Source organism: Ursus maritimus, unplaced genomic scaffold, assembly GCF_017311325.1.
Source record: "Ursus maritimus isolate PB19 unplaced genomic scaffold, ASM1731132v1 scaffold_12, whole genome shotgun sequence".
In the NCBI taxonomy this organism is placed as follows: Eukaryota; Metazoa; Chordata; class Mammalia; order Carnivora; family Ursidae; genus Ursus; species Ursus maritimus.
Window position 1 is genome coordinate 52,564,549 of NW_024423564.1, and position 26,613 is coordinate 52,591,161.

Consider the following 26,613-nt stretch of genomic DNA (forward strand, 5'->3'; position numbering starts at 1 on the left):
GAAATATGTTAATCAGCAAATATATTAAAAGATGTTCAATATCACACTACTCAAGGAAATAGAAATTTTAAAAGTCCAGTGTTATTATGGTATGTGGAAAGAAGATATTCTGGTGTTGGTATCCATTAAAACTACTTCAGAGATTCCACCTCTAAGAATCTACCTAGAAAACACATGTGCACAGGGAAGATATACTTTATTTCATCATTCCCCTACTAAGAGATATTTTGGAGTATTTCAGGTTTCTCAATACTATAAACAATGCTGCAATAAATATCCATGCCCAATTCTCCTGATTTATAAAACTGTGATTTCATTTAGAAAGCAACAAGCTCACGTTAGGCAGACTCCTTCCCTAGCCCCAGGTAGAAACCATGCCTGCACTGAGCCAACCATTTCTTTTTTAATAATAATTGCTTTAAATTTAGTGGGAAAGATTTTGCTCCTTGACAAAAAGAAAGGTAGAAAGAAGGTATTGCTATTATTCCTGCCTTGAACATGGCTGTATAAAGTTACAATGCTTGTAGCCTGAGCAGTCATCTACTGACCATGGAGTGAGTACGCTCAGGATGAAAAGCCAACATGCCAAGAAGAAAGGAATGGAAAAAGCCTGAGTCCTGGATTGCTATTACTAAGCCACTTTACCAGCATTACAATGACCTACTTCTTGAGATAATTGAATTATTTTATTGCTTAAGCTACTATTACTCAAGTTTTCTATTACTTGATGCCAAAACTGCTCCTGATTCCACACATAAGGAATTTTCATATAAAATTTATCATAAAATTAAATAAATAAATTCTATTTTCCTTCTTAAAATAATACACAATGAATAAATAATAAAAGTTTTCTTTTAATTTAGAATTATCAAAATTAACACCTTTAAAGTTAACATGACCAATCCTGATAACCTACTTTAAACAACTATGTCACCCGGAAAGAGTTTTGACTAATTACACTATAGCTTACTCTCTAGGTAAAAAGAGAAAGACTTTACTCTTGGAAAACTGAAGTAAAAAAATAAGAAATCACACCTTTCAAACATGAATCTGAAACAGATCAGTTTCTCTTAGAATTGCCAGGTGTACATTTTTGGCTTTTCTCGTCTATCCACTCATAAAGAGAAAATTCCTGACATTTATTATACTAAATCATATTTCTTGGATTTCCTATGAAATTTGTTAAGTATTGCACGATCGAATAATGATAAATCATACTTCTTTATACCATATGTCTCTGTTTCTGAGCCTACCATTCAGTATTCTCATGCTACCCACTGCTTAATAAAGATTTCAACACTATAAGATTTACCACCATGATTACTTTAGACATGTCATAATATTTAAGACTCACAGACCAGAGTTAAAACTGAATCACATAATTATATCTGAGGTATACATTTCTGGTTTTTAAACAAAGAAAAAGAATGAAAATGTATACATATAGTCAACTCTTGATTATCTGGGCCAAGGTAGGAGACAACTGGTACAGAAAACTGAAAAATGAGATATATGTATTAGAATAACCCACCCTCCATACTGAATTGAGATTATATTCTCACTCCTGGAATCAATGTTTTCTCCACTAACATTAAGCCAAATACTGCAATTTATTACTTTTCTCTAATCTTTCAATACTAAATATCACAATTACTTTTATACGAAAATCTTTGCGAAGTACTTACCAGAGAATAGCCAAAAATACAATTATCTTATCCATTCAATTTTTACAAAGGAATAAAAACGAATTACAAAACTCAAAAGCAATGAGCTGGTTTCCCTCAGCAAACATTACCTTATTCTATCAATCAAGCAAGAGAAAAACACATTAAGAATGTACTAATAACTGGAACAATAATACTCATTGGTTAAATCATTGTACGAGGATATGAAAGATGCTCAAAATAGTACAATAAAGAATAGTGCCAAATATTTATCTGATCTCTATTTTAAATGCTCTCTGACTAGGGTACAGCCTACCAACCTATTAATAGGGAGTTTAATATGAAGTTCATGCTTGAAACTCTCTCATAAATGAATTACATAAAAGCAGTGACCAAGAACGAAGAATCCTAAAATGTTTATGGAACCACAGAAGACCCCAAATAGCCGAAGCAATCTTGAGAAAAGACAAGGCTGGAGGTATCACACTCCCTGATTTCAAACTATCAAAGCTATAATAATCAAAACAGTATAGTACTAGTATGAAACAGACACAAAGATCAATGGAACAGAATAGAGAGCCCAGAAATAAACCTATGGATATAGGGTCAATTAATCTATGACAAAGGATGTAAGAATATACAATGGGGAAATGACAATCTCTTCAATAAATGGTGTTGGGAAAACTGGACAGCTACATGCAAAAGAATTAAACTGGACCACTATCCTATACCATACACAAAAATAAATTCAAAATGTGTTAAAAACTTGAATATAAGACCTGACACCATAAAACTACTAGAAAAAAACATAAGCAGTAAGTTCTTTGACATCAGCCTTAGCACTGTATTTTTGGAACAGTCTCCTATGGCAAGGATAACAAAAGCTAAAATAAACAAACAGGATTACATCAAACTAAAAAGCTTTTGCATAATGAAGGAAATCAACAACAAAACAAAAAGGCAACCAACTGAATGGGAGAAGATATTTGCAAATCATATATCCAATAAGGGGTTAATATCCAAAATATATAAAGAATTTACACAACTTATATAAAAAAAAAAACCCAATTAAAAGCTGGGCAGAGGACTTAAATAGCCATTTTTCCAAAGAAGACATACAGATGACCAATAAGCACATGAAAAGATGCTCAACATCACTAACAATCAGAAGGATGCAAATCAAAACCACAATGAGGTATCATCTCATCACACTGGTCAGACTGGCTAATATTAAAAAAAGGTAAGAAACAAGTGTTGGTAAGGACATGGAAAAAAGGGAATCCATGAACTGCTGGGAATATAACTTGGTGCAGCCACTATGGAGAACAGCACGAAGGTTCCTCAAAAAATTAAAAATAGAACTAGCATACAATCCAGCAATTCTACTTCTAGGTATTTATCCAAAGAAAACAGAAACACCAATTCAAAGAGATATATGCATCCCTATGTTCATTATAGCATTATTTACAATAGCTAACATATGGAACCAACCTAAGTATCTATTGCTAGATAAACAGATAAAGAAGATGTGGTATACAAGTTAACTCTTGAACAATACAGAGGTTAGGGGCCTCGACCCAACACATGTATAACTTCTGACTCCCTAGAACTTAATTACTAATAGCCTGTTGTCTGGAAACCTTACCAATAACATAAACAGTTGATTAACACATATTTTGTATGTTTTATGTATTACATATTGTATTCTTCCAATAAAGTAAGTTAGAGAGAAGAAAATGCTATTAAAATCATAAGGAAGGGAAAATACATTGATAGTACTATATTTATTTTAAAAATCCACATTTAAGTGGACCTTTGTAGTTCATTCAAACCTGTGTTGTTCAAGGGTCAACAAAATAGGGGTGCCTGGCTGGCTCAGTTGGTAGAGCATCCAACTCTTTGGTCTCAGGGTTGAGAGTTCAACCCCCACGTTGGGTGTAAGGATCACTTAAATTATAAAACTTAAAAAAAAAGGGGGGGGTCAACTGAATATATACCGTGGAATATTACTCAGCCACAAAAAAAAACAAAAACAAAAACAAATTCTTGCCATTTGCAACAACATGGATGGACCTAGAGGGTATTACGCTGAGTGAAACAAGTCAGACAGAGAAAGATAAATACTGTGTGATTTCACTTATGTATGGAATCTAGATAACAAATGAAGAAAACAAAACAAAAATAGATTCATATAGATAGGAAACAAACTGTTGGTTATCAGAGTGGGAAGGGGTTAGACAAAATAGGTGAAGGGGATTAAGAGGTACAAACTATAAAATAAGTAAATCATGGGGATATAATGTACAGCATAGGGATTATAGTCAATAATATAATAAGTTTGTATGGTGACAGATGGTGACTAGACTTATGGGGATCATTTCATAAGTATAAAAATATTAAATCACACCTGAAACTAACATGATTTTTTATGTCAATTATATTTCAATTTAAAAACAGTAACAAATGTACTTTAACTTTGAAAAAAAAAATATTATATAATTTCCTCACATAAAATCCCATGAAAGAGTTCTTTTGGATTCTAATGACTCGAATAATTTACCAACATACAGGGGAAAAAAAAAAAAAGCAGTGACTAAAGCAATTAACAGAACAATGCAAACAGTTTGTACAGCCAGTCTCTAATAAAATGATCTTTTAGGCATCCAATAAGTCAATAAATGTCATTTATTGTTACCAGAATATATTCAATAAAAATGAGACAGGCACAAATTTCTGTAAAGATATAACCACACCTAACATTTCCCAAAAGCTCACTTTGTTGCAGACACTAGTCTAAGTGCTTTACATGTATCATTTTATTCAATCCTTGCATTAATCCAGTGAAATATGTACTCTATCATTTCCACTCTACAAGTGATAAAACCATGGCAGGGAAAGTTAAATAATTTCACCAAAGGTCACACAGGTAGTAAACAGTAGAGACAGGACCACTATGCTACTGCTCGTTCATATCTCATTCATTCCTAATGAAGAAACTTTGCAAAACCACCAGAAAAAATACTGTTAGCCCAGGATGGTTCTTTAGTTTATGTCCAGAGGAGCTTCTAAGGCATAGTGTTCTATCCTCAAAGTTCTTAGCATATTAAAGCTGCTGAGTACATGGGTAACTTTCAGGAGTATAAAGTTTCAAAGATGAGCCTACATATGCAGGTAATACAAGAAGAGAAGGATGCTGAAGATGAATAGCATCTTTTCCTTTTAAATTATCTTAAATAATCTGTATTAACTATGATAAACAATAAAATCAATTTAAAATAATCCATACCATTGTTCGACTGGTAAATTAAAAGTAATTTCTTGCCAGTGTCTCTGAGCTTCATAATCACCAAACATAGGGGGTTTTCCAGCACCTAGACGAAAGGTAAAAAGAGCGAGACAACAATATACTTTAATATATAAATGATATTAATTTCCTTATGAAAATTTTCCAAATTATAGAAAAGCAGTATAGGTTAAAGCAGTGTAGGTTAAAGAAAAGAACACAGACAGTACCAAATAGCAGAGATGAGGTGTGAATCCTAGCACTGCTAGTACACTGAGTTATTGTGTGACCTTGGACCAATTCCTTAACCTCCCTAAGCCTCAGCACATTAAAAACAGGATCTACGTAGGGGCACCTGGGTGGCTCAGTCGGTCAGGTATCTGCCTTTGGCTCAGGTCATGATCCCAGGGTCCTGGGATCCAGTCCCACATCAGGCTCCTTGCTGAGTGGGGAGCCTGCTTCTCCCCTGCCTGCCGCTCCCCCTGCTTGTGCTTGCTTTCTCCCTCTCTCCCTGTGTCATATAAATAAATAAAACCTTAAAAAAAAAATACAAGCTATAGTTAACATTAATTAGTTAATAACACTAATCATAAAATATCCAAGTTTATTTTTACTTCATGAGAAAGACTATCAATTATACTGTCCAATAAATATCATAAAACAATAATGAGTACCCATATTTTACAAGGGGCTTTTGCAAACTAAATATAAATAACTGAAGGTCAAGTATAGAACCAAAACCAGACTATATGTTACAAAGATATTTGTTAGGTCAGGCTTTGCTGTCAAATGATTGATATAAAGACTGTCGGTTTACAGCATTTTTTTTAATTTCAAAATTGCTAATACAGGATAATAAATCTTTAGTAACAATTGATAGCACCTACTATGTGCCAGATACATCAATGAAGTTAAGTATTATTATTATCCCCACTCTACAGCTGAAAAAACAGGCAATTCACCCAGCCATCAAATAGCAGAGTCTGGAGTTGAACCCAGGCAAACTGGCTCCATAATCCATGCTTTTAACTCCTACTTTATATTGCTCAGAACTTGGTTGTTCAGTAGGTTATTAACCTTAAGTCATGTTAAATGATATAAAGTTAATTTCATTTAGTAAACAGTAAACATCCACTATTTAACTAGCAGGTAACTACAAAACTGTGAGAAGCCCAGAGACATACAGTTAGGTCACAGGTTTTTAAATCAGCAATTGAAAATCACATACAGTCAAATATACTCAATAATCCATTAGTTATTAATTAATGCCACCTTGGAGAATGATATTAACAGTCACTCAAATTCAACCCAGATTTTCTCCAGTTTTGGAACACTACATTAAGTACGGCTTTTTGCATGTAACAACTACATTATACCGATATTCTTTAATGGCTAGCATCTTTACCCAAGGAGATATCCCCACTGTTGAGATAATCATGGGAAAAGCAGATGAACATCTCCAAAGCATATATAGAGAGTGACTGTTACAAGCAATTGCCCACAGTACATAGACATATGTATACACATACACACACACACCTGTCCCTCTCTCAAAAAATACCGTTACCTTTTTCATTTTTGTGTTCTCAGACGTAATGGCACCTGGTAGATTCAATGAGTGATGCTGAAGCAAGAATACTGATATTATCAGCGTGATATAGCAAGGATTTTAAGTTCAAAAGACTTGAAATTTTGAATCCCTGATTTTGCATTTACCATATGTGCAAGATTAAGCAATTTGTGATGGCAGACCAAATTATGCTGACCATTCTAATACAATCCCCATTTATTGGTTCTTGCACAGAATATCTTTAAGTTATTGTCGGAGACTTTAAAACTCCAAGCCTCTGTTCAGGCTGCTTACTCCCTGTTTATACATCCCTTCCATCAACTCATAGCCAATCTTTAAGAATCACCTCAAATTCCAAATTCTCCATGAAACCTTTCTTGTAAATTAAAAACACACTGTTCACTGATTTTTTTTTTAACTTATTTGAGAGAAAGAGGGAGAGCACAAGCAGGGGGACAGACGATGGGAGAGGGAGAAGCAGGCTCCCTGTCAAGCACAAAGCCCAACTTGGGGCTTGATCCCAGGACACTGTGATCAGGATCTGAGCCAAAATCAGATGCTTAATTGACTGAGTCACCCAGGTACCCCCAGTGTTCACTAATTATTTACTCCTCATAATACTTATATTTTCAGGGCACCTGGGTGGCTCAGTTGGTTGGGTGACTGCCTTCAGCTCAGGTCATCATCCTGGCGTCTCAGGATCGAGTCCTGCATCGAGCTCCCTGCTGGGCAGGGAGTCGGCCTCTTCTTCTGACCTTCCCCTCTCTCATGCTCTCTCTCTCTCTCTCACTCATCCTCTCTCGCAAATAAATAAAATCTTTAAAAAAAAAACAAACATATTTTCAGTATCACGTATTTTGTCCCATGACTATACTATTTCCTAATTGCCACCCAAGTAAGAATTTCAGTTCCTATGAACAAGAGAATATGTTTTTCGAGTTCAAAGGAAACATATTGCTATGTACATACATTCATTAAAAACTTATTTAATTAACTGCGCAGGAGAGGTAAAATAACCTGTTTTTTTTTTTTAAAAAAAAAGGAAAAATATATCCCCAATGAACTGTAATTTTTTCATGTGTATTTTGTAGGATAGGAATGTGTGTGTGTGTGTGTGTGTGTGTGTGTGTGTGTGTGTTTCTATTTTAAGGAATACAACCATTATCTATGGCTTCTTTTGTGGGGGGAGGATTTGATTTCTATTTTTTGTTTGTTTTGTTTTTATTTGTTTGTTTGGTTCCACTGGGATAATAAGAGAGGATCTTAGGTCATTTTCTACACCTGACAAAATCCAACTATCTAGATTTTCTGAAATTGCTCTAGACATGTGGTCAATGTGGAAGAATTTATTACCATTCTCTAACAAATAGAAGAATGGATAATGACTCTCTTTAGGGTTGAGAAACAAGTTTCTATCCAGAGTCTGACCTACTTCAATAAATTCAGCTGACACTAGCTATGAAATTAGTACTTAAGTTTTTAAAACTGCTAAAGTGCCCTTAAAGCAACCCAGAAGGACAACCCAACTGTACCTATGGGAGCTTCACCTGGGAAGGACAAAAAGGATTCCTTCCACAGTGATTAATTCCACAAATTCATTTACATAAAATTCAGAATTACATAAAGAAAACACACTAATGTATATTCGCAGTTTCAATTTTGTCTTGCTCTCAGAGAAATGGGCTTAAGGAGCACTTAAATGTTCATTGTATTAACTGTTGTTGAACTATTCAGAATTATGCTATAATTTAAAAAACAATTCGTTTCTTTTATAACAATACATTCTAACTGCCTTTACATTTAAATTTTAAACATTCTAAGAAAAGAGAATTTGGCTAAAATTTTCCAGAACAAAATCCCCCTTTTATAAGTGCTCTTGGTGAGTAAGACAAAACATTATAAACAGCAATGGGTAACTTGAGAGAAACTGACCAATAAAATAAACATTTCTTTCTTTTTTTTTTTTTTAAGATTTACTTACTTGCGAGAGAGAGAGAGAGAGAGAGAGAGCGAGCACACACAAGTGAGGAGGAAGGATAGAGGGAGAGGGAAAGAGAATCTTCAAGCTGACTCTCCACTGAGTGTGGAGCCTGATCCCAGGACCCTGCGATCATAACCTTAGCCAAAACCAAAAGTCAGACACCTAACGACTGAGATGCCGCAATACTAACTAACTAAACAGAATACAGTCATACGTTTAACAATGATTGATATGCTGCCCAAAAAAAAAAAAAGATTCTCTATGCCTTATCCCTCCTTAACAGCCAATACAACTTTGGGGGGGAAAGAATATTACAATAACTTTTCTTGGTTCCAGAGTTACTATTTGCTCAAAAACACTTTGGATCAACTATAGAGGTACTCTGAATCTCTACAAGACATAAACTATGAATACTAAAATCAGAATTTGTTTCCTCCCTGGGGCTCCTGGCTGGCTCAGCTGGTGAAGCATAAGACTCTTGATCTCAGGGCCAGGAGTTCAAGTTCCATGATGGGTGTAGAGATTACTAAAACATGAATAACCCCCCCCAAAAAACAGAATTTATTTCCTCCCCAAAACTTGTTTAAAAGTAACAAGCAGGGTGTCTGCATGGCTCAGTAGGTTAAGCATCTGCCTCTGGCTCAGGTCATGATCCCCAGCATCATGGTATTGAGCCCCAGGTCAGGCTCTTTGCTCAGCAGGGAGTGAGCTTCTCCCTCTCCCTGCTCCTGCGAGCGCATGCCCTCGCACTGGCTAGGTCACACTGGCATTCTCTCTCTCTCCCTCTCAAATAAATAAATAAAAGCTTTTCTAAATTAAATAAGGAAATAAATAAAGGTAACAAGCACTATTTATTCAATACTTTTAGGTCTGTAAAAATCAATTATATAAGCAGCACTTAAGTAAGGTGTATAATGTAAATATGTAAGCGGCATATATTTTAGAAAAATTTAAATTACAATACACGTAAGTAGTTTGCCTATACAATATATGCATTTCCAAAGGAGAAATAATGGATTAATACTAAGCAAGCTAACCTGAGCTTCCTCACTTGAGTGCTTCCTACTTACAATCTTAAAACAAGACAAATGAAAAGCAAACTAAAATAAGCATGTTAATAAGAAATTGTAACAAAAAGTATTTTAATTGAGAAAAAAATCTCAGCAGAATCACAGATGTCATACTTAATTCTTTAATTCTCCCAGCCTCCTATAATATAGAAGTTCTTTACGAGTGCTAAAAATGCTGTATTTTTTTATGATGGGGTTAAGAACTGACAGAATTACAATTTTTCTTAGTGCTTAGCACTTTATTCTTCTCATCTGAAAAATGGCAAAAACATATAATAACCACCTATAAAAGATGTCTACAAATATTCTACTACAATAACAATACTTTTCCTATACAGTAATCCAAAAGTAATCTTGTTGACTTTCTTACCGGACAATTTAAGAGTGAAGTTTAAAATAAGCAGGAGTACTGTTTTCCAGATAAAGTAAGTACGTGAGTAAACTCAGACTTTAGGAGAGAAATGTTAAGAATAAATAATGTATGTAAGCCACAAGGATACACAAGTATTACATATGCTTGTTGTCCACTATTCAGTTCCCATTAAGCATTTGATTACACATGCCAGTAATACTGAAATAGTGTGATTTCTTAAATTATATTATTCTACTCTATACCTTTAGTTCTCTTCTACTTTACCTCAACATGAAAAGTTCAAAGAAAATAATGTATCTGTCAAAATGAGACTAAAGGAAAATTGTAAGAACAACATACTGATCAAGAATAAAACAGTGCTGAAGGAAGAAAAGGAGATGACCATCCAATGGACCAGTTATAGGCTGAAATCAAAGGTAACATAAATTACATATTTTCCGTAACAACTTTTAACAGGGCTCTTCTTCTCACCTCATTACCCCATTCCTGCTACCAAACCAACTCCCTCCTACCATTCACAAACTTCTGAGTCACTATGGCCTCTTATTAACTCCCATTTAGTCCTCAATTCATTATAGGCTGATAATTAAGAGGCTCACAATGGCCTCCTTAGAGATCTTTTGTCTATTCTTAATTTTCACCCTTACTTGACAGTCTAGAACTTGACATTGTAGGCCAGTCCTTATTTCTTGATTTTCTCTAATTTCCTGCCTTCCAGGTTCTAATCCTTCCTCCTCATGGTTTCTCCTCAGCCTCCTTTAATCATTCCCCTTCTCTGTGAAAGTGATCAGTGTCTAAATCTGCTTTCTTCTTGCAGTATAAATGCCCCCAACCCTGTGGCTTTAATATGTATGAACATTTTATAAAGATCAGAATAACACGGGGAGCTTTTAAAAATAACCGAAGAGACCAGTTTACAGCAACACCTCCAATATCAGAAAAGGTCAGAAAAACATCTGCAATGGGGGGCGGGGGTAATGGCTGAATTAGCATCAAAACAAGAGAATTCCTTAGGAGCCAGAAATAACAAAAGAAGTTTAAGATCCAGACAAGTAAGCGTTTGTCCTGAGGGTATCCAATGGCCTTTTGTGGCCTAATGGCCTGGCTACTGAGAAGTTCTATGCAATGAATAGGAGGTATAGCCTAGAATTTGAACAGGTGAAAACTTCAGTGTCAGAACCATCTATGAGGATATAAAAAAACAATGCCTTTGGGGAAATGGTGAAGATAGTATTTATCTCTCCCTTGGCTGCCGGGAAGTACAGGAAGAAAAGTCTCCTGAAAATTCCTAACAATATCCTGCATTCACCCAATGTGGGGCCTGAATTCACACCAAGAATTACAGCCAAAGAAACCTTACATTGAGAATTTAGTTTGACTTTTAATAGTGCCCAAAGTGCCTAGCAAGAGGCAACCTAAATCCTCTGTGGAGAAACATACAGTAAACTTGGGCCTCAAAGAATTCTCACAGATAAAAGTTCCAAGTAACCTGAGCTCACAATTTTAATAAAAATCACTAAACCCACAAACAAAATCCCATGAGCTAAAGTCCATAGAACAAACAAACCAGGAAATCAAACTGTGGTATTAGTATTTTCTGAGAGGGAATATAAAATAAGTATGGCTAATATGTTTAAAGATATAAAAGAAGACACTGAGAATATGTTGAAGGAAGAAGAGACAATCAGAAATGATGAAGATGATTTGAAAAGGAAACAAACAGAACTTTTGGAAATTAAAAAATACAGTAACTAAAATTGTAAAAACTCAATGGCTGGGTTAAAAAACATATTAAACACGGGGCTCCTGGGTGGCGCAGTCGTTAAGCGTCTGCCTTCGGCTCAGGGCGTGATCCCAGCGTTCTGGGATCGAGCCCCACGTCAGGCTCCTCTGCCAGGAGCCTGTTTCTTCCTCTCCCACTCCCCCTGCTTCTGTTCCCTCTCTCGCTGGCTGTCTCTCTGTCAAATAAATAAATAAAATCCTTTAAAAAAAAAAAAACATATTAAACACAACTAAAAAAAAATAATGAAAAGGAAGATAGACCTGATGATTATTTAAAAAAAAAAAAAAGGCAGTATGAAGAAACTATGAGATGAAATATACGGGAGATTATGAGGCATAGAGGATAGGATGAAAGGACCCAACATACATCTAGTAAGAGTTGCACAAGGAAAACAGAAATGAGGGAGATGCAATATTTGAAGACAGAACTGAAAATACAAACTCAATGAGATGAAGAGACTGTTGTCTATTTTCTGCTATATCACCTGCCTTTGGCATGAGTACCCTACACATATGTGGTGAATTAATAAAAGACCAAAGCTCTAACATATATCTAACCAGAGTTTTACAAGGAGGAAACAGAATGAGAAGAGACTAGCTGAGCAGTTTTAAGAACAGACAGAAGGTTATCATTCGAGTCAGAAACCCCAGAAAATCCTGAGGATAAATTTTTTAATACTTACACTTCGATACATCATAGTAAAATCGCAGGAAGAGAGAAAAGACAATTACCTATGGAGAAATCACAACTGAAATGACAGCTGATGGTCTGAACATAGCAACAGAAACTAAAAGACAATGAAATGAGATTTTCAAAATATTAAGAGAAAATAATTGTCAACACAGAATTCCAAACCCAGTAAAATGTTAGGACCTAAAGCAAAATAAAGGCATTTTCAGATTAAAAACTAAGCCACCAACAGGCTCTCACTAAAAAAAAAACCACCCAGGGGGTGCCCGTTTGGCTCAGTCAGTAAGGCATGTAACTCTTGATCTCAGGCTTCTGAGTGCAAGACCCACAATGGGAACTGAGCCTACTTTAAAATTTTTTCTAATTAAATTAAATTTAATTTAATTTAAATTAAATTTAAATTAAAATGTTTTCTAATTAAAAAAAAAAAATTTAAAAACCTCCCAAATATTTGGGGCGCTTGGGTGGCTAAGTCAGTTAGTTGAAGTGTCCAACTCTTGATCTCGGCTCAGGTCTTGATCTCATGGTCATAAATTCAAGACCCACCACTGGGCTCAGTGCTGGGCATGGAGCCTACTTAGAAAAAAAGAAAAAACAAAACAAAACAGAAACAAAAACAAAAACATTATGCTAAGCGAAATAAATCAATCAGAGAAAGACAATTATCATATGATCTCACTGATGTGTGGAATTTAAGAAACAAGGCAGAGGATCATAGGGGAAGAGCGGAAAAAATGAAACAAGATGAAACCAGAGAGGGAGACGAACCATGAGAGACTCTTAATCTTAGGAAACAACCTGAGGGTTGCTAGAGGGGAGGGGGGTGGTGTGATGGGGTAACGGGGTGATGGACATTAGGGAGGCTATGTGTTATAATGAGCACAATATAAGACTGATGAAACACAGACCTGTACTTCCGAGACAAATAACACATTATATGTTACTTAATTAATTTAAATTTTAAAAAATTAAATTCAATTAAAAAAACAAAACAACAAAAACAAGCGAAAAAAACCTCCCAAGATGTACTTCAGAAAGAAAATTATCTCAAAAGATGTAATACGTAAAAAGGAAGGTTAATCACAGAAAATAATAAACCTGAAGGTAAAACCTAAGTAAATATTAATTGTATAAAACAGTGATTAATGTCTAAAATCTTAGTAATAACATTTTAATAGCAGAGTGAGATTTATAACTAGAGTTAAAGCATCTCATGGTCCTTGCATTGCTCAGAAAGAGAATATAAATACTAATTTTAGACTGTTAAATTAAATAGGTATATGAAAATCTCCACGCCATGCCCTAAAAGAACAAAATAAAGCATAACTTCCAAATCATCAGGAGAAAGTGGAATTAGGGTGGGGAACTGGTTAGTCAGGTCTAAGTCACAGGGATTCAGAGGTAAAGAGTAAAAGGATAGAAAAAGATATAACAGGGGCGCCTGGGTGGCACAGCGGTTAAGCGTCTGCCTTCCACTCAGGGTGTGATCCCGGCGTTATGGGATCGAGCCCCACATCAGGCTCCTCTGCTGTGAGCCTGCTTCTTCCTCTCCCACTCCCCCTGCTTGTGTTCCCTCTCTCGCTGGCTGTCTCTATCTCTGTCAAATAAATAAATAAAATCTTTAAAAAAAAAAAAAAAGAAAAAGATATAACAAGCAAAAATTAACCTAAAGAAAACTAATGAAGTTTTATTAATTTTAGAGGAAATGGACTCTAAGATAATAGCAGTACTGTAAATAAACAGGGACACAACAGAAATGTCATGAAATTCGAGTCACAAGGAAAAAAGTTCTACATTACCTAATAATATAAATACAAAATATACAAATAGAAATTGACAAAACTACAAATGGAAATTGCAGCTCTCTCAACTGGCAGTTTAAAACTGGGCAGAAATCAGTAAGGATATAAAAAATTAACATCAAACAATAATACTGAGTGAAAGGATACATGCAGAATATTAAACTGGAGAACATATATTTTTCAAGCACACACAGAACTTTTACAAAAACTGGTCACATAGTATGCCAAGTCTCAAAACATTTCAAATATATACCATACAGAACGATTCTCTTTCTACCATGCAATTAAATTTTTAAAATGTCAAAAAAAAAAACATTTTTAAAGCCTAAATATTGAAAAAATTTTAAATATGCTTCTAAATAATTCAAGAGTCAAAGCATAATCGCAATAGAACATAGAGGGGTGCTGGGTGGCTCAGTCAGTTAAGTGTCTGCCTTCAGCTCAGGTCATGATCCTAGGGCCCTGGGAACAAGACCGGCATGGGGCTCCATGCTCAGTGGGGAGCCTGCTTCTCTCTCTCTTTCCCTCCCTCGGCCTCTCCCCCTGCTTGTGCTCTCTCCCTCTCTTAAATGAATGAATAAAATCTTTCAAAGAAATAAAATCTTTAAAAAAAAATAGAACATAGAAAATATTACTTGTGGGGCACCTGGGTGGCTCAGTCTGTTAAGCATCTGCCTTTGGCTCAGGACATGATCCTGGACTGCCAGGATCAAGCCCCGCATTAGGCTCCCTGCCCGGAAGGGAACCTGTTTCTCCCTCTGCCCCTCACCCCACTCATGCTCACTCTCTCTCAAATAAAATCTTAAAAAATTAAAACTAAAATTAAATAAACAAACAAATAAATAAAATAAAAACTCAAAGGGCGCCTGGGCAGCTCAGTGGGTTGAGCAAGTGACTCTTCATTTCAGCTCTGGTCTTCATCTCAGGGCTGTGAGTTTGAGCCCCATGTCGGGCTTCACCCTGAGTATGGAGCCTACTGAAAAAAAAACTCACTAGTGAATTAAAAACATTACTTCAGAAGTGTCATGTTTGGAACCCTCTCAGGTTCTACCCTCCTGATTCTAATTAATTGAATCTTTGACTAATTCCAATTAGTATTTTTTTATTATAATAAAAGTCTACTCCTAAGTAAAAAATTTTTTTAAAAAAGTTAAAATTAGGAACAAGATAAAGACGCCCAAATCCCTATTTCAAATCACTATTCAACACTATAATAAGGTCTTAGCAATAAAAAGACAAGGAAAAGAGTTAGTGGTAGGAAGTAAGAAATAAAACTGTCATTATTCACGATATTTTTTTTAATGAAGAAAGTCCAAAAGATCCTTCAGTTAAATTATTAGAATTACGAGTTTAGAAAGGTTGCCAAATATAAAAGTCAACCTCATTTTCATACCTTAGCAACATGCATATTTTTATGTAATCTGGAACTCACAACCCCAACATCAAGAATCGCATGCTCCACCCACTGAGCCAGCCAGGTGCCCTCGGCAACAAGCATTCAGAAAAACAATTTTTTAGGGGCGTCTGGATGGCTCAGTAAGTTGAGCATCTGATTATTGATTTTGGCTCAGGTAGGATCAGGGTCATGAGACTGAGCCCTGCATCAGGCTCCAAGCTCAGCTAGGAATCTGCTTGAGATTCTTTCTCTTCCTCTCTCTCTGCCCCTCCCACCTGGGTGGCACAGTCAATTAAGCAAACAAGTCTTCGTTTAAGCTCAGGTCATGATCTCAGGGTCTCGAGATGGAGCCCTGCATTTGGCTCCTCGCTCAGCACAGTCTGCTTGAGTTTCTCTCTCACTCTCCCCCTCCACCTCTCCTCATGCCCCCCTGCACTCACTCTTACACTCTCTCTTTCTCTCTCTCAAATAAATAATTTTTTTAAAAAAAGAGCACTTAAATAAAGGGAGAAAAAAACATACCATCTTAATGGATTAAAAGTCCCAGTTTGGGAGCACCTGGATGGCTCAGTTGGTTAAGCATCTGCCTTCAGCTCAGGTCACGATCCTGAGGTCCCAGGATGGAGGCTCACTTCGGGCACTTTGCTCAGCAGGGCGCCTGCTTCTTCCTCTCCCTCTGCCCCTCCCCCTTGCTCATGCTCCTGCTTGCTCACTTTCTCTCTCATATGAATAAAAAATCTTTGAAAAAAAAAAAGTCCCAGTGTGAAAACAATTGCCAATTCCCCCCCCAAATTATTCAAAGGTATAAAATAATGTAATTCCAATCAAAATCCTAACAGGGTTTTTCATAGGACTTTGACAATCTGATTTTTTTTAAGGCACTGTGGGCGCCTGGGTGGCTCAGTTGGTTAAGCATCTGCCTTCAACTCAGGTCATGATCCTGGAATCGAGCCCCACATTGGGCTCCCTGCTCAGCAAGAAGTCTGCTTCTCTCTCCCCCCACCCCATACCCCTACACCCTGCTCATGCTCTCTCGCTCTAATAAAATCTTAAAAAATAAAATCTTTGAAAAAATAACACGTTTCATTCATATTCTCTCAAGTAATACCCACAACCCTGTTAAAATACATATTAATATTCCCACTTTGTAGAAGAGGTACCTTTGTAAAAGGTTCACGGAGATCAAGTAACTACTCCAAGATCAGGAAGCTAAGAAGCAAAAAAACTATGATTTGAACCCAAGTCTACTGCTGCATCCAAGTGATTTTACTTCCTCAATATTCCTCAAATTCATTTATCCATTTTTTAGCTGGCTTACTTTGACTTCTTTCTTAGAAGCCACAGAGCAGTGTCATAAAAGCACTGACTTTGGAATGAAATACAAGTATATTTGAATCCCAGGTGTCATTTATCAGTTGTCCCATTTTCCATTTGTAAATTAGAGACAACACCTATCTTCAGTAGTTGTGGTATGTAAAAGAAAATGCTCAGTGTCTAGCATACGGTAAATACTTAAAATAGCAGCTCATACTTCTATTATTATGATTATGTCATTTGTCTCCTTATCTCCAACCTGCTTCCTACAATTGTGTTTCATTACAATGAAAGTTATTTTTCTAAACACAAGTAATTTGCCAAGTGAACTGTATAGCTAAATCTCAAGCTGCTTCCTCCCCATCCTTTTTGTTCCTTCTTTTTATGCTACTCCAATAACTGACTACTTAAAATCATGTTCTCATTCTACCATGTTTTTGTACATGTTCCCCATTTCATTTGCCTAGCAAATTCCAACTCGTCTTTCAAACCCTGAACTCAAACATCATCTTCTCTGAAAAGTTTTCTCTAATGCAACCTATTCATTCATTTCTCTATGTTACCTTTGTACTTTACAAATACTTCTAGTCATAATTATCACATTGTCCTATGACCACTTACCTACTAAAATGCGGACCCTTTCAGTAGTGGATATTCATGTATTTTAGCACCTAGCACAGTGCCTGGAACATGAGCAGTGCTAAATACTCACAGAGCAAAATCTAATTCTATCCCCTGTCCAGGACCACGTACCATCAATTCTCCCTCCCTTTCTCTCACATCATTCCCAGTCTTATTCTCCACTGGTCTCTTCCCTTCAGTCTAGTAACATGGCATGTCAACTCTAAACAAACAAAAGCCTCTTTTGATTCCACTTCCACCTTGAGGTACTGGCTCAGTTCTTCCTTCGATGCCTAATATGCAATCATTTCTCAACTTGTCATCTTCCCCATTAGAATACATTTTTGGCGCGTCTTGGTGGCTCAGATGGTTGAGGGTCTGCCTTCGGCTCAGGTCATGATCTCCAGGTCCTGGGATAGAGTCCCATGTCAGGCTCCCAGCTCAGCAGGGAGTCTACTTCTCCCTCTCACTCTGCCTCTCCCCTTGCTTGTGTGCTCTCTCTCTCTCTCTCTCAAATGAATAAATAAAATCTTTAAAAAAATAAACTTTCATAAAAAATAGAATACATTTATTTTCTCATGTCATAAAGTCTATGCTTCTATCTAGCTCTCCCAGTATTATTTTTAGTAGAGTTCAATGTTTAAATAAGTGTATTTTCTTGACCATACCAATAAAGACTCAAATTCTTCCCTGTCCCAGTCAGATATCTATAAACTATTACAAAAAGGAGGAGGAGGAGGGGGAGGAAGGAGAGGAGATGACTATTCAAAGGAATATTTACCCATCTTTTAAACAGTAAAGATGTGTTACCTGAATAAGAATTAAGAGAAACTGTCCACCGTACTGTTAGTCCTATTAAGACCACAGTTGCCATCAAGTGCCATTTTTCCATATTTTTCCTTCAAATCTAAGGGGGGCAAAAAAACAGGACCAGTGCCAGAATATTTTTAACTGGTAGTCAGTCACTTCTTTTCTTCATCAGAAAAATGTCATCAATTCTTTGGGATTAGGAGTTTGAGAGAATTTTAAGAGATGCTTCGTTTCCAGTTAAATACTGATTTTTGTCTATGAAGAAGTAGCCTGGAGGGAAAAAAACAAGACCAAGAGTTAGCCAAGCACAGTATAACAAAGGAACCATTAAAACAAGTAGGAAGACAGAGAATTGGGGTGTTGACAAGGAGGAAAGTGGGCAGTTTTAAGTTCTTTATTCCCTAGTCCTCTGGGAAATATATCTCAAAAAGTAGCTCTCCTTGTTAAATGTATCTAAAGATGTGGTAAGGATCTGTTCTTCCAAGGGAACAATCCCGAGTGCAGAAAAACAACAGATATATATAGATAGCAGAAGAGTCAATTCTATCTAAAGCATGTTTACCTACATGTAAAAATAAAACTACAAAAGTTAACAAAGAGATGATTTTCTTTAGTACAGACAGAAAGAAGAATTTTACCTTTCTATTTAGTTTGAGAAAGTCTTCCACTAAAGAAATTTATGTAGTTTGATTTTTGTTTCTTTTCTTCCAAAATATACTTTCACTAAGAGCAACATCTTTCCAACTTAGAGAATGAACCTTTACAAGAATCAAGTAATAATCACAACTCTTAAGAGAAAAAGCAGTAAGATGCAATTAACCATTTACGTGTTTCATTTTTTTCAGTTTTTTCCTTGGGTTGGATGGTTTAAAAGTAAAAAGCTTTGAGAAATTATGGGCCACTTTAACCGCAGGACATACTAAATATAACCAGAAAAATACAATAAGTCAACAAAAAAAAAACTAGGGGAAAATTGGCACATTCCACCTACTGAGTTAAAAAAAAAAAAAAATTTAAGAATGTAATTAACATACTAGTTTTATTTATTTTTTTATTAATTTTTTTTAATTCCAGTATAGTTAACATACAGTGTTATATCAGTTTCAGGTATACAATATAGTGACAAAAATTATTCTCTTATTTAAATATAGCAAGGGTCAGGGCGCCTGGGTGGCTCAGTTGGTTAAGCGTCTGCCTTCAGCTTGGGTCCATGGTCCGGGGGTCCGGGGGTCCTGGGATCTAGCCCCGAGTCAGGCTCCCTGTGGAGCTTCTCCCTCTCCCTCTGCCTCTCTGTCTTTCTGTCTCTCATGAATAAATGAATAAAGTCTTTAAAAAACAAAAACAAAACAAAAAAAAAAAACAAATAAATAGCAAGGGTCAACTCCAGAACTAATGAAGTTTAGCATCTCAATTAGGTAGAATGACTCAAAGCAGTAAATAAGGCTATGTAAATATATTATTCACATCTGGGTTATATACATGCCATTTCCTCACTCCTATCACATCCATTTTTGATCATATTACTATTCACCAGCACTTCTATCACAGAGGCAGGGTAAGAGGAAAAATTAAAATTCAATCACTTTGGGACACCTCGGTGACTCAGTTGGTTAAGCATCTGTCTTCAGCTCAGTTCATGATCCCAGGGTCCTCAGATAGAGTCCAGCATCAGGCTTCCTGCTCAGCAGGGAGCCTGCTTCTCCCTCTGCCTGCAGCTCCCCCTGCTTGTGCACTCACTCTCTCTCACTCTCTCTCTGACAAATAAATAAAATCCTTAAATAATAATAATAATAAAATAAAATAAAATTCAATCACTTTCCAATGTTGACTCTGGATTTCACACAAGTTACATAGACCATTATAAACTACTCAATTCTTTTTTGTTGTTGTTTAAGTAGGCTCCATCCCCAATGTGGAGCCCAACATGGGGCCTGAACTCATGACCCTGAGATCAAAACCAGAGCTGAGATCAAGAGTCAGACCCTTAACCCACTGAGTTACGCAGACACCCCCAAAGTCTTTTTTAGCCTAACCCAAAAAGCCCTTTTTATCAATGTGCTGCACTATACATTCCAGAATTGCAATACACTATATTTTACTGAGATATCATGTTTAAAATTGATTTTACAAATGCTAATTCCTAGATTTGAAAATATGGCTTAACTAATAGCTCTATCTAAGAAATCTAAATCACTAATATGACTAAGTTAATAATCCACAGTTCCAGAAAATCCTATATAAGTACTTCGTCAGGAGTTGGGAACAACAAAATAAGACTGCCGATAACACTAAATAGATGTCAACTGAATGGGAGGTAACAGTTGATAACTGTCAGTCCTGCAGGGACCCAGAACAAATGACCAGTGTATTTTGATTTCAAAGTAAAAAGTTTAAAAATAAAAATAAATGAGAAGTAAAAAGTTTAAGTCGTGTTTTTTTTTTTAAGTTTACTTATTTTTTTTAGTAATCCCTACACCGAATGTGTGGCTCAAACTCACCACCCTGAAATCAAGATTCGCATGCTCTCCCAACTAAGCCAGTTAGCCAAGCACCCAACTGGTAGTTTAAGTTAAAAAAAAAAAAAATTAGGAAAGGTTTTTTAATAATTAGAGCTGTCCAAAAATGAAACAAGCTTGAGAAGGGGATTCCTCTGTAACAGGTACAAACAAAAGCTGAACAACTACTTGAAAGAATATTTTTAAAGTATAGAATAGATGACTAATTTCTAAAATGTCTACTAAATCTGATTTTGGAAACATATTATGCATCTGAATTAATATAAATCTTGACAATACAAAACAAGAGTTGATCTCCCAACTCCTTAATGTTTTCCTTAATTCCCAAGTTACCCCGTATCGCTAGTTTTGCAGTGTTTCTTTGGTTAGTAAAATGGATAGGCCTTCCCATCCTTCATAAGTGATTCATATTAAATTTTGAAGGGCATTAAAAACATCGTTCTCACATCTTTTTACCCTTAAAATAAAATGCAAATACTCCAGGGGCACCTGGGTGGCTCAGTCGGTTAAGCCTCCGCCTTTGGCTCAGGTCAAAATTCCCAGGGTCCTGGAATCAAGTCCGGAGTGGGGCTTCTTGCTCAGTGGGGAGCGTGCTTCTTCCCCTCCCCCCTGCTTGTGCTCTCTCTCTCTCTCAAATAAATAAAAAAATCTTTACTTCTATTTTTTATTTTTTAAATATTTGACAGAGAGCACAGGATGGAGGAGCAGCAGGCAAGAGGGAGAGGGAGAAGCAGACCCCCCCCCCACCGCCGAGCCCAATGCAGGGCTCGACCCAGGACCCTGGGATCATTACCTGAGCCAAAGGCAGACACCCAACCGACTGAGCCACCCAGGCGCCCTGTAAATAAAATCATTAAAAAAAAAAAATTTTGCTTGGACCACCTGGGTAGCTCAGTCGGTTGGGCCATTGCCTTCAGCTCAGGTCATGATTCCTGCGTCCTGGAATCCAGTTCCTTGCTCAGTGGTAAGGCTACTTCTCCCTCGGCCTCTACCTGCCACTCCCCCTGCTTGTGCGCGCGCGCGCGCGCGCGCGCGCTCTCTCTCTCTCTCTCTCTCTCAGACAACAAATAAAAACTTAAATAAAACTGGGCCACCCTCGGCCTCTACCTGCCACTCCCCCTGCTTGTGCGCTCTCTCTCTCTCTCTCGGACAACAAATAAAAACTTAAAATAAATAAAACTGGGCCACCCAGGCACCCCAAATGTTGTTTCGTGATTTGAGTGGTGGTTAAAAGATGTGTTTACTTTACAATAAATCAAGTTACAACTTAAGATTGCTGTATTTTCTTGTATATATGTTATATCCCAATAAAAAAAGCATAAAAGAAATTACTTTTTTTTTTAAAGAAAATTACATTTGACAACTACAATATAAGTTCCGTGCAAGCAAGGATCCTCTTGTCTTAGCTCCTGGCTCTGCTCCCTGCACAACCATGTTGCAGAAAGCAGGTACTCATAAAATATTTGCTCAATGGAGATCTTCCTATGTACGAAGAGGGGAGGTACCTGATTTTACCGAGTCCTTTGTGGCCAAAGATATTATGAGACTTAACGGATCTCTTCTTGAACAGTAACAAGGGTTCTTTATTACTTTTTCCATCTACAAAGCAAAGTACAGTAACTCTAATCCATCCACACGACACGAAGTTTTCACGCAGGTAAGCAGATAAGTTTTGTCCTACTTTGCCCTAAGATTAGTACATTTCGATCAAAAACCTAAAAACAAAACCTCAGCGACATTTCGATCAAAAACAAAAATAAGGCATACAAAACCTCAGCAGTTCACTTCCAGGGCCGAATTTGTTTTTTTTATTCTGAAAGTTTCTTCCCCCAAGGTGGACACAATACCGAGGGAGTGCGGCCATCCCTGAGGAGCACGTCTGTCAAAAGGGACAGTCCTAACGTTTCTCCTCCATTTTTCCAGCGGGCCAGACCCTCAAGACAGCAGGATCAAGGGCGCCAAGGGAGCTAAGGCTGCTGCCAAGCCAAGGGGTCCCACCACCATCAGCACGTCCCGTCACCCGACCCCCAAGCGAGCCAGCAGGAGGACCTGGGGAGGCCTCGCCAGCCGCCCCTCTGAGAGGAGCGGGACCTGGAGCCGGGATGCGAGCCGGGCTGCTACCTGCGCGCGGAATCGCTGTACATCGCGAATCCCCCACCCCTCCCCACCCTGACCCAGCAGCCCAGACGCCCCAGGATCCCGGCCTCTTACCCCACCGCCGCGGAACGTTGGGATTCGCGCCCGCAGCTATTCCAGGTAGGCGCCTGCGCGCTCGCCCCCGCAACGGAGCGCCTCTCCTCGGCCTTCCGCTTCCGCGTGCGCGCGCGTTGAGCGCGGGAGCGAGCCCGTCGAACGTGAGGGGAGGGGCCGGGAAAAGGCGAGGAGAGGAGGTGGCCGGCTTAGGAGGCGGAGCAGCGAGGGCTGGAACCCGAGAGGCCTCCCAGCCCGGGTTAGGCTTGGGGCGGGTGGAAAGCCCCTTGCTCTTCTTTCCCTGGATGATGGCCAAGCCCTGAGCGGCTGCTTAGTCCACGGATTCCTGTCAGGGGCGCGTCCTGGCTCCCTTCACAGAGTGGAGAGCCCTTGGCTAATCCTCACCACCGTGCAGTGGTCTTCCTCTGTGCCTATGCCCTCAAGGAGCCAGAAAGCCAACCTGCTTCACTTTATTCAAGCCACTTGCCTGCGAAGAATGTATTCAGGCTGGTAAGTCACTTCATGTAAGAAACATTAAACGTCCAACCATTTTTGAAAGCCTGTGGGTTATACAAAAGAACAGCCTTGCCCTCAAGTAGCCACTACACCTTTGCCATCAGGCAGCTTGGATCACCTATTCCCAAACTTGCCCAAACTACCTTACCTCCTTTGTTCAGAGAATGCACACATTCCTCTCTGCTAAATCCTATCATTCTCAATAAGCCAACCCCTGATTTATAATCCATTAAGTACAGGCAAATATTGGACTATGGCTTTATACTGAGTCTTCACAACTCTCTGAATCTACTTTTCTTCATCTGTGAAATGAGTGATAGGTCTATGTAAACTTCCACATCTAAAACTTTATTCTATATTTAAAAGCCTGGGTGGCTCAGTCGGTTAAGCATCTGCCTTCAGCTCAGGTCATGATCCCAGGGTTCAGGGATGGAGCCCCACGTGGGGCTCCCTGCTCACCAGAAAGCCTGATTCTCCCTCTTACCTCTGCTCGGGCTCTCTCTCACTATCTCTCTCCCAAATAAATAAATATAATCTTTTTTTAAAAAAAGAAAATAAAAATAAAAGACTGTCAGTAGTAGAAATACGGAGAAAGGTGGCCAAGTCCCTGCCCAAAAGAGATTTCTCACTGGAAAGATAGTTTCATGCATAAAAGAATAGAAAGCTATAGAAGGGAACACATGCTAAATGTCATTATTAGTATATGCATTAAGTACTGTAAGAGTTCAGAGAAGAAATTAAAACTATAAATTAAAAAGTATCAGGAAATGCTTTCCCTGGAGCAGTCAGCTGAGCTTTGAAGGAAACCCTGGAGGATGGGAGTAGGACTGCAGGCAAAGGAAATGGTTCAAGTCAAAGTTGTGGCAGCTAAAAGTGCAGAACATTTCCTCTAGTTCAGATGGTGGATGATGAAGCTGAAAAGGAATAATTGTGGAGAGCCTTGAATGTGTTGACTGTGGTGTATGGAATTTATTCAATGATCAGTAGGGAGCCAATAAATGGCTTTTAGCAGGGATTCAAATGTACAGTACGGTGTTAGAGAAAATTTACAGTGGTGATAATGGATCAGCCGAATCAGAGGAAGAGGTAGAAATCATTATAGTAGCCCATGCATGATTAGACAGAGGCCTGGACTGAGATGGTAATAGTGGAACCGGAAAAGAAGAAATCAATGCAGCAGGAAGAATGGACAGGTCCTGGTAACAACAGATATGGAGAAGAAGTGAAACAAAGGAGAGGGTAAAATCAGGAAGGCTCCCAAGGTTTCACGTCTGAATTACTAGAAGATCTGAACGATCTAAAGAAGTCTATGGAGAAATTGGCTTGAAGGGAAAGTATTGAGTTTGAGGTGATAGCAAAACAAATTAATACTCTTCAGGTACCACTTATGAATCAGAGCCTAGAAAAACAATTGAGGTTGAAGATAGAAATATGAAAGTCTTTCATTTGGCTGACAAATGAGGGAGACAGTACAGTGGTAGAATAGACAACGATACTTCAGTAAACCCATATTTAAGGTCAAAAGGAAAAAGGCAAGCTAAAGAAGGATATTACATGGGTAAAAGCATAGAGGGAATTCCAGAACATTGCAAGATACATATAAGCATCTTGTGGACAAAAACCATGTTTGGCAGACTAAAAATCATGTTTTATTGAATCTTATTGGCTCCATCAGTTGTAAGAAGCACCATTATTTTATGTACCACTAAGTAAGAAAGTTCCCATTTAAACTAGTTATGACTACAAAACATATAATTTCATAAATATTAATATGTGAGAAATACCTCTTCAAATGATGAAATTGGTATAAGCCTCTCTCCTTTCTGCCTAGCTTCTGGCAGAGTATGAAGAACACAGTTGGTACTTAAAATGTTCATTGAATAAATAGTAGAAGGGACTTCATAATGTCTAATTCATAGCTGAACTACCCTACCAGTACATCTACATCCTACTTCTGCTCTTTCCCTCTAGTAGATACTATCATCTCTGAAAGCCCAGTACCTGTACATAACAGATGCTGAGTAAATGCATTTTGAATGAGGTCATTAGAGTAAGCACTAATCCAATCTGACGGTGTCTTCATAAGAAAAGGAAATTTGGTCACAGATGTGCCCATACACAGACCATGTGAAGACACAGGGAGAAGATGACCATCTACAGCCAAGGAAAGAGGTCTCAGAAGAAACCAACCCTGCTGACACCTTGATCTTGGACTTTTGGCCTCCAGAAATGTGAGAAAATAAATTTTTGTTGTTTAAGTCATCCAGTCTGTGGTATTTTGTATGGCAGCCCTAATAAACTAATACATACCTCATGAAAGGTACTCAATACTCAATGCACTAGGCAAACTTCCTCAGTCAAATCATACTTTAATGGTAGTTTCTAGCTCTTTCCCTAGATTACTTCCACCCACTAAGAAAACAAGCCCTTTTCTATCTTGAGCCCAGGGCTTCCCTAAGTCTAGGTGAAAATCATTCATCTGGTCATAGCTGTTCTTTGAAATAGAATCATTTTATCAGTCTATACATCTTCCTAATTTGGTCCTTGTATGTCATTTTCCTTTATTCTGCAATCTCCAAGTTTCATTATACCCTTGCCCTCTCCAAGGAATAAGTCCACCTAAGTAGCATAGAGTTAGAGTTAACCCCCACATTTCCAACTTTGATTATAGCCATTAGCAAAATAGTAGCTTCTTTTATATACTAAAACTCTTTCATATCCAATTCACTTGATCCAGACAATAACTCAGAATGGTAGAACAGGTTTTATTATCTCTTTCTGACATACAAGAAAACTTGACAGCAACATTTCCCAAAATATGCTCCATAGATCTCTCATTCAGTGAAATAAGTATTATTTAAAAAAAAAAAAAAAAGTATGAAGACAGTCTCTCGATAAATAAGTTTGAAAACAATGGGTTATACTAACGTAAAAAGGATTCCTCACTCCAGGTCTTTTCAGAGCTTTTTATGTGTTATATACATCATGATTCTCCAAGAGAATATGGAATTTTCAGACTTATTTGATGATGGTA

The 26,613-nt window shown here is 37.6% G+C and overlaps 1 protein-coding gene across 6 annotated transcripts in view; it reads right to left on the bottom strand.

Annotated features, from left to right (window-relative positions):
* Window positions 1-23,209, bottom strand: part of ALG6 (ALG6 alpha-1,3-glucosyltransferase) — a 57,391-nt gene extending 34,182 nt beyond the window's left edge. For 4 of the 6 annotated variants that reach the window (XM_040627209.1, XM_008690790.2, XM_008690789.2 and 1 more), the window contains exons 1-3: window positions 23,085-23,209; window positions 18,358-18,627; window positions 4,951-5,035 (exon numbers count right to left, since the gene is read on the bottom strand). In XM_040627209.1, the coding sequence (XP_040483143.1) occupies window positions 4,951-5,005 (55 nt within the window). In that variant the 5' untranslated portion in view covers window positions 5,006-5,035; window positions 18,358-18,627; window positions 23,085-23,209. Of the gene's footprint in view, window positions 1-4,950; window positions 5,036-16,134; window positions 16,351-18,357; window positions 18,628-23,084 lie in introns of all 6 variants that reach the window. The other 2 variants (XM_040627208.1, XM_040627207.1) reach the window with 1 other exon arrangement.
* Window positions 23,210-26,613: the final 3,404 nt, after the last annotated feature.